We start from the raw sequence: 9,988 nt of genomic DNA, 5'->3' as shown, positions 1-9,988 counted from the left end.
CCTCCTTTTAGCTTTGCTTAATTGTGCCGCTATAGATCTAGTCGCTGTTTATGCTTTACTCTTGTTTATGTGATAGATCTACTTGTTGTGCTTTATTGGTGGATCAGACAGTCTGATCTAACTTCAGACTATCTGATATTTTCGGATAGTCTGACTGTGGATCAGACTTTCCGACCTTATTTCAGTTTTAGCTTCCGCATAAAGTTTTAAATTAGCCTATTCACCCCCCTCTAGGTCTAATTGACCCTTTCAAACTCTTATAAAATTTTCTGTTTACATTAATAGAAAAGAGTGGTCACAAGTCACAACTAGTTTATTTAGTTCCGCTGCCCCCTCTCTCTCTCTGCTATTTCTTGATAGATCCTTTCCTGATCAACGTGGATTTTTAAATAAATAGTTATCGAACTCGAGCCGCTTTGGGAGCTAGATAATTTGAGATATGTCCATTGGTTATTTTGCTGGCGAGATTACAAAGAATTCAGCTATAATCAGCTGATGAGAATCTGAATAAGTCGGATAACTCTAGCTTTTGGCTTAGTTTTTGGATTATGTAGATGCTAGGCTCTGTTCGCTATCCCCTCTTCCGCGTGCACGCTTTTCAAATTGTTAAACGGCGCGTTTTCTTTAAAAAGTTTCTATACGAAAGTTGCTTAAAAAATCAAATTAATCTATTTTTAAAAAATATTAGCTGATACTTAATTAATCAAACGCTAATAGACCGCTCCATTTTCCGTAATCACTGTTCAGGATGGGAACACCTATGTGCGAGCACAGCCCTAGGGGTGTTTGGTTCACCGTCACTCTTTTGCTACAAGTTTGATCAACTTGGTAGCTGTTTAGTTGGTACCATAATATTGGTAGGATTTCTTTTAACAAATTAGATCCCATATGTCAATTACTTTAAAAGGTATGATGAGATTTCCTAAGGCTATGTTCGGAGAGTTTTAAGATTACGAGAATATGTTGGTTGGTAGTCAGTTTTTGAGAATTTGTAGAAGTTGGTTTTTTTAAAATACGGGTGATAACTGATAATCTAGATTGTTGGGAGAAGCTAAAGATTACGTGAGAAGCTGTAGCTGTTAGAAGCTCTCCCAAACTGAACCTAAGATCTAAAGGTGTCAGAATGGATTTGGTCGTCTCAACTTAGACAATTACGACAACTTTTATTGATATATGTTGGCTAAGTATGGCCGGTAAGCTAATGCACCCAAAATCTTAAGATTAGAATTTGGACGGATTGCAGGGGAAGTTGACGCAGGGGAGGGGGGCGCTAGCCACTCTGGCGCGCTCCCCCTAGCCACCTCAGCATCGCCCCGCCACGTCGGCAGGGGGACGGCGCCAAAGAAGCCGCCGCGCCAGCCACTCTAGCGTCCTAAAAAGAACCATTTCTGGGATAAGTTTTTCCAGGGGTTTATTTACGAAATAAGTTTTTCAAAAGAACCAAAATGTGCAAAATGTGAAAAATCCAGTCACTTGTCGCCCAGTTTTACACTGCCCAGTGCCCACCCCACAACGCACGCGTGAGTTCGTGACGCGTCACGCCCCGCGGCCTTCCCCTCCCAAAAAGCGGCAGGACGCAACCTGATCCCCATCCCCCGAGCAAGCAAAGCGGAGGAACGCGATGGCGTCGGCGCTGCTTAGGAGGGCGACGGTAGGCGGCTCCGCGGCGGCGGCGGCGGCGAGGTGGGCTTCCAGGGGGCTCGCGTCGGTGGGCTCCGGCTCCGACATCGTCTCGGCGGCGCCCGGCGTGTCGCTGCAGAAGGCCCGCTCCTGGGACGAGGGCGTCGCCACCAACTTCTCCACCACCCCTCTCAAGGACATCTTCCATGTACGCCCCCGCCGCCGCCGCCGCCGCCGCCGCTAGCCCTACACTACCCACGTTCGTCTGCTCTGCTGCTCAGCCAGGCTTTTCTGATGATCCCTCGTGTTTTTGCAGGGCAAGAAAGTGGTCATCTTCGGCCTGCCTGTAAGCTCTCCCCTCCTCTCTTCCTCCCGAAATTCATGCGTACTCTATACATTTCGGATACCAGATGAGGACCTTCGGTTTGTTGCTTTTTGTGTGGATACACTCATCCTGAATGCGCATTGGGGATTATGGATTCGTCTTCCTGTAGCCTCTGTCATTACAGTCACATACATTAGCCATGGGCCATGGCGAAGAGGTAGTTTGGGCATCGATTACTTCAACTTTCAAGATAAATTCCAACATTTGAAGTTGAGTAGGAAATGCCAGACTTGAGAGTAGTTCTTTTGCGGATTAGGAGTGCAGAAATTAGAAAGCCTGGTATTCGTGGTGCCCACAGGTGAAATGGTAATAGAACTCTCTTGTTCGTGTAATAGAACTCTCCATTTCTTCGATTCTTCTCTATTCTCTGAAACAGCAAACAGGGTGCTGCATCTAATCAAACAATCTAGTGAGGGTAATATGGTTTGGGGTTGCAATAGTAAAAACAAAAAGGTAAAAATTTCATGTTACTTATCCACACAATTCTGCTTTCAGAGCCAGCCAGTAAGGCATTTCTATCAAAATTCCTAGTTGATTTCTAACTCTGTCTCTTAGTATTTATGAAGCTTTATATGTTTGATATCATTTGTTTATTGTCTAAATTTTTTCATCGTTTATTCCAAATTCTTATATCCTGGAGCGATTCTCTTTCTGAATGATCTACTGATCTGATAATATAGGTGACTGTTATCTTTACCACATATTTCAGGGTGCATACACAGGAGTCTGTTCACAGGCACACGTCCCTAGTTATAAAAATAACATTGACAAGTTGAAAGCAAAAGGGGTTGACTCTGTTATCTGTGTCTCTGTGAATGACCCTTATGCCCTGAATGGATGGGCAGAAAAGCTACAGGCAAAAGATGCTGTGAGTTACCATTCTATATGCTTAAATAGTAAGAAATGCATTAAACACGCTGTATGTTTTGCTAATCTAATTATATTTACTAATCATGCATGGTATATTAATATCCACCTTTGTGTTTGGTGGACTTTATCCATAATACAAATGCTGAATGCTATTGTATTCTCTCCCTGCCTCAGTACTTTGTAATGATTGAAAGCTGCACATGTCTGCCAGTAATGTGCTTATTTCATCATATAACCTGTAAAACAGTAAATTGCAAAGCTAATTTCATGTATCTCCTCAAGTTCACCTAAATTTATTTATGTTTTTCTTCTGATTTGTTTAATGTCCACTTTAATGTAAGAAGAAACATAAACATTCTTCAAGTATATAATAGTTATATGTTCTATACTTTAAAAATAATAAGGACCAGTGTATCATAGTCTCGTACCATTGTAGATGGCTATTGTATATGAATGTTTGTCCCATGAGTCCATGCAGATATAGTTCATATCAAACTTGCTCACAATCACATAATATTCAAATCTAACCATCTGCTATGATTTTGTAATATTGATACCAGATTGAATTTTATGGTGATTTTGATGGGAGTTTCCACAAAAGCTTGGATTTGGAAGTAGACCTCTCTGCTGCTTTGCTTGGCCGCCGTTCCCACAGGTCAATGAATTTTACTTTGGTTAACTTGGTTTATGTCCTTAAAAAGTTAAAACTGCTGCCTGTTTTATATAATTACAATTGAACATAAAACAACGTATTTCAGTTGCCTTTTGCTTTATTTGTTTAATTAAATCATTGTGTTAAACTTATTACTTACCATGGGTTAACTCAAGTACTCCTTTTCCTTACTGTAGCTTTACCCTTCAAAGTGCATTGCATTCGTTGTCATATTTGAGCATGTTTTATGTTGTCAAGGACATTCTGCATTGGCGGCATTGCTAATCTACACATGTTCCCTATTGTTAAACTGTCATGATTCATGACTGTAAATGATCAATTACTTCAAGCTGCATGCACATGCCTATACATGATTTAAGTGTGAGTCTTATTCAGTCGATTTCCAATGGATTTTGCTGTTGTTGTGACAAAATTTACTGCACTGAGGCTAACCTCTCAAAAGACTCCAATAAATGAATCCAAACCACTTCCTAAGTGTCGCACTTTAGCATGCCCTTGTTAGCTCCACAACTATCTATGGGTGCATTGAAATTTCAAACAAAAGAGCTGAGGTGCATATTTGGAACATAATTATGGTTCACCAGGTGCATGTATTGCATGTTTTTTTCTGAAGGAATATGTAGTTGCGTGATTCCGCAAAGTTGAACATCATTCAACATTGAGTCACTTTTGAACCTCCTTGTGTGCCCCCTTTCATTTGTTGTAAATAGTACTCTGGTGACACAATGTATGCATTTGGCTAAGCCTGAAATGCCTTTCCATAATCTCCATGGACAGCTCATGCTGTGGTACACTTTTTTTTTTTTTTTGAGGATGTAATTTACATGTTTTTTCATTTAAGAGATTGTGAAATGTGACTGGTTAATGGATAGATTTTTCTTACTTCTCTTCTAAAAGTATTGCTGTCCGTTTTAGGTGGTCAGCCTTTGTTGACGATGGGAAGATCAAGGCTTTCAATGTTGAGGAAGCTCCTTCTGACTTCAAGGTGTCTGGTGCCGAGGTGATCTTGGACCAAATCTGATCCGAGTAACGAAATTCTGCCGTTGTTTGTTTTCTCATGCAGCATGCATGCTTTTGCTGTAGTAAATAAACGAAAACTCGACTACTCGAGTATCCATGTAAAGATGTTTGTAGTCTGCCTTGCTACGCCCAGAATATTTGTTTTCCTGTTACAAATCAGCTTGCCGGGCAACATGTTTGTCAGCATTGACGTGAGCTCTAACTTCAACTGGATTACCAAATTGATTGGTTGAGCTCTGCCCTTGACTATCATTTTAGCTGGTCAGAAATATGAGGATAGAAAAAAGAAGGGAGCAGGTGAAGAACTGATGATGAAGTTGGCTCTTGGGTTTGTCATGGGAGCCGAACTGATTGATCATTTTCCATCTTGACTGAATGGAGAATTCTACTAGTACCAAGTTACTCTCACCAGTAAATACATTCGATATGATATAGTATATTATATTACAACAAATCTGGATAAGTAGGTTTTAATATAATACCATGTTGCTATATTTTGGTATTATGGGAGGAGTATATGCTAGTAGTATTAAACTATCTCGAGTCACCTAGGCCTTGTCTAGGCTGTGTTTAGTTCGACCCAAAGTTTGGAATTTGGTTGAAATTGGAGACGATGTGATTGAAAAGTTGTGTGTGTATGAAAGGTTTGATGTGATGGAAAGTTGGAAGTTTGGAAAAAAAACTTTGGAACTAAACACACCCCTAGTTTCCAAATTTTTCTTCAAAATTTTTGTGATGGGTGAGAGGCCTTCCAAATTTGTAACTTTCCAACTGTTCCCACACCGAGGGCTCCACTTGTCCATGGGCCCCATCTGTCAGTGACACTTGTCCGGTGCGGCAGTGCCTACAAGGAATAAAAGCCGCCAAGCTCCATGTCGTCAGTGCTGATGAACACAGCACCAGCATTCACCTGCAGCACGACTGGTCACTCTCTATAAAGTATAAACAAACGTGCCCCGCCTGCGCAGCCACCTCAGCACGCGCGCGAATTCGGAGCAGCCGCCGCCGCCCGCCGCAGTCGTCGTCGTCGCCGCCGCCTCGCCGGAAATGGTCAAGAACGCCATCCAGTACGCCGTGGTCAGTACATTATCCGCCCTTTCTCTTGTTGACCCACCGCGCGATGCTGATGCTGATGCTGACGCTGACGTGTCGGTGGCGCCACGGCGGCGCGGTCGTCGCAGGTGGACGCGTTCGCGGCCGAGCCGTTCAAGGGCAACCCCGCCGCCGTGTGCCTCCTGGAAGGGGAGGATGCCGCGGCGGCGGCGGACGAGCGGTGGATGCAGTCCGTCGCAGCCGAGTTCAACCTCTCCGAGACCGCCTTCCTCATCCGCGACCCCTCCTCCTCCGCCGCCGCCGCCGACGCCGCCCCGCGGTTCCGCCTCCGCTGGTTCACCCCCGTCGCCGAGGTCGCCTCCCCCTTCCCCCCAACCCTAGGTTTCCTCTTACTCGTCTCCCCTGTGTTCATCCGCACGCGTCGTCGTCGTCGTCTTCAGGTGAATCTCTGCGGCCACGCGACGCTGGCATCCGCCCACTTCCTCTTCACCACCGTCCTCGCGAAGCAACAGCACGCCGCCGCCGCCATGGTCGAGTTCGTGACGAGGTCCGGCATCCTGACCGCCAAGAAGGTTCCTGCTCCGCCGCCTCCGGCGAACGATGGCGGCGTCCCGGGTGAGGAGAAGCTGTTCATCGAGCTGGATTTCCCCATGATCGATCTCGTGGAGTACGATTCCGCGGAGACGCTGTCGATTCCGGAGACTCTGAATGGCGCCCGAGTCGTCAGTGTTTGGAAATCATCAACCGCCGGTGACCTCATCGTACTTCCTCTTATATCCCCTTAATACAAGTTACAACATCCGGCAAAATTTGGCAAAATTTGATATATGCTGCTCTGAATGTTGCCTTCATAACTAGTACATTTGGATATTACCATGTCTTTTTTTTTTTGGTTAAAATGATTGGCAACATCAATTGAATTATACACACTTTGACCACTACTTTTTGGTAATAAATTTGTAAATACTTTGAACTCTGCACTGTTATGAAAATAGTAATATGGAATGAATCTTACAATTTTATTTTTAGCCTACAAAGTAGAATAGCTTTGAAATTATTATTTGTCCAAATTTAATTAGGCGAGTCAACATTGTCAATGATTAAAAAATGTCTGTTCAAAGATTAAAATGGAGGTCATGAACCATGGCAATGCTACCGCTACGATTATTTCCCTAAGAGAAAGAATTGCTAATCTTTTAAGGATGCTAATATTAAATGAGGAGTTGGTAAGCTTTTCTGAAATGATGGAAAATTTATAATGGATTTTTTTTTTATTAAAAAAAGAAGATGGAGAGGAAGGAGTTGGAATTGTTCATTTGTTTGTTAGTACTAAATGATTCTGGCATGGCTTTCAGGTGGAACTTTCTTCCGGAAAAGAGGTTGCTGATATTATCCCTAACATTAATGAAATTAAAAAATGTGATGGTAGAGGAGTTATTGTTACGGGACCAGCACCTGCTGGATCTGATTATGACTTCTTTTCACGATTCTTCTGCCCAAATTTTGGGATAGATGAGGTATGCCGATTCTTTCCACCCAACAACCAAGTTTTTTATGCAGACAATGTGGTTTGTTAAGTTAAAAATGGCCATTTTAGTTCCAGAATATGTAGATATAATCTCATATGTGGTACACTTTTTAGTCATTGCATGGGTACAGAAGGATTCTCTGCTGTCACGATGTTACCAATGTTGCTTGTCTAAATTCAAAATTGTTAAATCATCACAAGCTATTTTTCATCAATCAGAGACATAAATTGATTACACCTTGCATGATTACTACAATACTTAACTCCTTTCATAAAAGAAAACAATACTTAACTCTATATTATATGGTGTTTTTTATTTGAAGTCTCTACAGTTCTGGTTTATGCGTAGTTTTAATCTTCCTAGTTCCTACCACACTAGGTGAGAAACATTGGCATTGATGCAGTGATGACTGATATAATCTCTCCAAAGAATCAGAACCTCTTAATACCTCAAGGTGAGTCAAGGGGTTATCGACAACTAGTAATTAAAAAAACATCATTTTAGATAGACTTGTGAAGTGACCAAAGTGTGAATTTGACTGAGTACTGAAATTTATTTTGGTCATGATTTCTTGTGACAGTTCCATAAACTTGTTATCATGCATTTGATAGTTTTATGACGATTCCCTGTATGGCTGTATCGTTCCTTGAGTGTTCAGAAACTTTTGGTATAACTTGGCAAGTTAATCTCTATGCCCCTTATCGACCAAAATTTGAAACTTCTCGTAGTATATTTTTTAGCACAGGCTTTTAAAACACTAACAACTCGGATATACTCTTACAGGATCCTGTGTGTGGAAGCGCACATTGTGTTCTGGCACCTTACTGGGGTGGAAAGCTGGGGAAACAAAAACTTACGGCGTTTCAGGTATTATCCTTTTGCTACCTTCTTGTGACAAGTAGGGAGTAAACAATTGTTGCCAACATTATACTTTTCTGAAAAAAAGAGATAACTACAAACTGCACAATACCATGGTCGTTTTTGAAAAAAAGATAACTACAAACTGCACAATACCATGGTCGTCAGGCTTCGCCAAGGAGTGGAACATTGTACTTGGAGCTGGACGGCGAGAACAGGAGAGTCCGGATCCAGGGAGAAGCTGTCACTGTGATGGCCGGGACTCTCTTGGCGTAGCATCTCTCTCTGTCAGAGTGTCTGGCGATCTGCTTGCTCTTGTATGCTTGAGAGTTCAGTGGAGAAATTGTTGTTCGACGCGTACCGCGAACGATTGTAATTGATGTTATATTTGGGAATAAAAGGTCATGTGATCTGCAATGTTTATGAAGCAATCTGGATGCGGGAACTGCATTGTCTGAAGAAGCAAGTGCGTATTTAGGTTAAGACTTCAGAGCGAATCGTGATGGTTTTTGAGACGGAATGAAAAAGAGTGGAGAACTAGTGAAAGAAACGAGTGAAGGAGAAAATCGATGACAAAATGACATGAAAAACATCCAAGAATCACTTCGTATATTTACAAATCTGATCTCAAAAAGAACAGTACACAACACATGCCTCGTTGGCAACCAAAAAAAAGGAGAAAAATAGAGAGAAAAAACTCAAGAATAGAATTTTCTTTTTCTTCTCCGGCGAGATGGCGGCGACGGATGCTCTAAGGCCACATCACGTCGACCGCGATCCGGGACACGGCGGCGAGATCCTCGAACGACTCCTCCTTCTTCTTCTCCCCCGCTGCCTCGGCCGCCGGCCGCTCGCACTTGGCCACCGCCGCCGCCGCCGCCGCCGGAGCAGCCGCCACGGGCCGGAACTCCCGGAGGCTGTGTCCGCTCATGTACCAGTCGGCCGCCATTACGCTGGTGCTCTCGCCGCCGAGCAGCTCCGACAGCAGCAGCACGATCGACGCCATCGACCAAAGCTCAAAAAACCTCACACAACAACGAGATCGATCCGAGTGGGGGGAAAAGAAAACCAAGCAAGCAGGAAATTGCACACAACTGTTGCGGGATTCGGCTGTAGCTACCTCCGATTTTGGGTTTGGATGGATTGGGAATTCTAGCTCAAGTGGGGGTTGCTATATATCGCACCGCGACGGCAGCGCGCGCGGGTACGGTGGGCGGGCGGCGGGTGGTATTTTGGTGCCGCCATGAATAGCCGCCGGCTTGGTTGGTCAGGCAGGTCAGCTGGTGGCGGCACTGACTGCGGTTTCGTCTGTACGACGCATGGGGCGAGGCCAGGGTCGGTCGCCGCTGGGTTTTGGGACGGAAACCTGCGGGCCGGGGTGGGGTGGGGGTGGGGCACCCGGGAAAACGGCCGCGCTTTGGCTTTGCCGAGACGGCTTTATTGTCTGTGATTAGTTTGTGCGGCAAATTTATTTTTAAGTATATGAACACATTTAAAGTATTAAACTTATACTAATAATAAAATAAAATAAATTACAGATGCCGTATGTATACTGCGAGTCGAATCTATTAGGCCTAATTAATCTATCATTAGCAAATGTTTACTGTAGCACCATATTATAAAATCATGGTGTAATTAGGCTCAAAAGATTCGTCTCGCGATTTACATGTAAACTGTGCAATTTGTTTTTTTCGTCTATATTTAATACTTTATATATGTGTTAAAATATTTGACGTGATGGAAAAGTTGAACGTTTGAAGAAGAAAAAAAAATCTAAACACGGCCTTAGCTGCTGGTTTTCTCGATGAAAAAATGGGCAGTTTGGGCGTCAATTTTGCCTTTTCGGTTGGGGACAGGTCAGGGGGGCCTGGAGGTGCAGGCGTACGTGCTAACGTGCAGCTGCTGGTTTATTTACCCGTTGACGGCTGCGCTGCGGCGTGGGCGTGTACCAACAAAAGGGTCACGTCTATACACAGCACA

The 9,988-nt window shown here is 43.6% G+C and overlaps 3 protein-coding genes across 4 annotated transcripts; 2 read left to right on the top strand and 1 right to left on the bottom strand.

Moving 5' to 3' along the window:
- The first annotated feature begins 1,515 nt into the window (after nt 1-1,515).
- Nucleotides 1,516-4,770, top strand: LOC127781130 (peroxiredoxin-2F, mitochondrial). The gene is made up of 5 exons (XM_052308039.1): nt 1,516-1,828; nt 1,937-1,966; nt 2,715-2,873; nt 3,436-3,530; nt 4,464-4,770. Exons 1-5 carry the CDS (start codon nt 1,622-1,624, stop codon nt 4,567-4,569), a joined length of 597 nt encoding a protein of 198 aa, XP_052163999.1. The 5' UTR covers nt 1,516-1,621; the 3' UTR covers nt 4,570-4,770.
- Nucleotides 4,771-5,450: 680 nt separating this feature from the next.
- Nucleotides 5,451-8,435, top strand: LOC127781115 (uncharacterized). 2 transcript variants are annotated; one of them, XM_052308024.1, is made up of 7 exons: nt 5,451-5,645; nt 5,750-5,974; nt 6,062-6,382; nt 6,977-7,138; nt 7,529-7,604; nt 7,934-8,017; nt 8,177-8,435. In XM_052308024.1, the coding sequence occupies exons 1-7, from the start codon at nt 5,616-5,618 to the stop codon at nt 8,386-8,388; spliced, it is 1,110 nt and encodes a 369-aa protein (XP_052163984.1). In that variant the 5' UTR covers nt 5,451-5,615; the 3' UTR covers nt 8,389-8,435. The 2 variants fall into 2 exon arrangements, with proteins under 2 accessions (XP_052163984.1, XP_052163992.1); XM_052308032.1 differs by lacking the exon at nt 7,529-7,604 and having other exon boundaries at nt 5,453-5,645.
- A 156-nt stretch (nt 8,436-8,591) lies between these two features.
- On the bottom strand, nt 8,592-9,378 carry LOC127781138 (uncharacterized). The gene has a single exon (XM_052308050.1). It carries the CDS (start codon nt 9,012-9,014, stop codon nt 8,760-8,762), a length of 255 nt encoding a protein of 84 aa, XP_052164010.1. The 5' UTR covers nt 9,015-9,378; the 3' UTR covers nt 8,592-8,759.
- Nucleotides 9,379-9,988: the final 610 nt, after the last annotated feature.

This window comes from Oryza glaberrima, chromosome 1, assembly GCF_000147395.1.
Source record: "Oryza glaberrima chromosome 1, OglaRS2, whole genome shotgun sequence".
NCBI classification, from domain to species: domain Eukaryota; kingdom Viridiplantae; phylum Streptophyta; class Magnoliopsida; order Poales; family Poaceae; genus Oryza; species Oryza glaberrima.
This window is presented reverse-complemented; position numbering and strand designations above follow the sequence as displayed.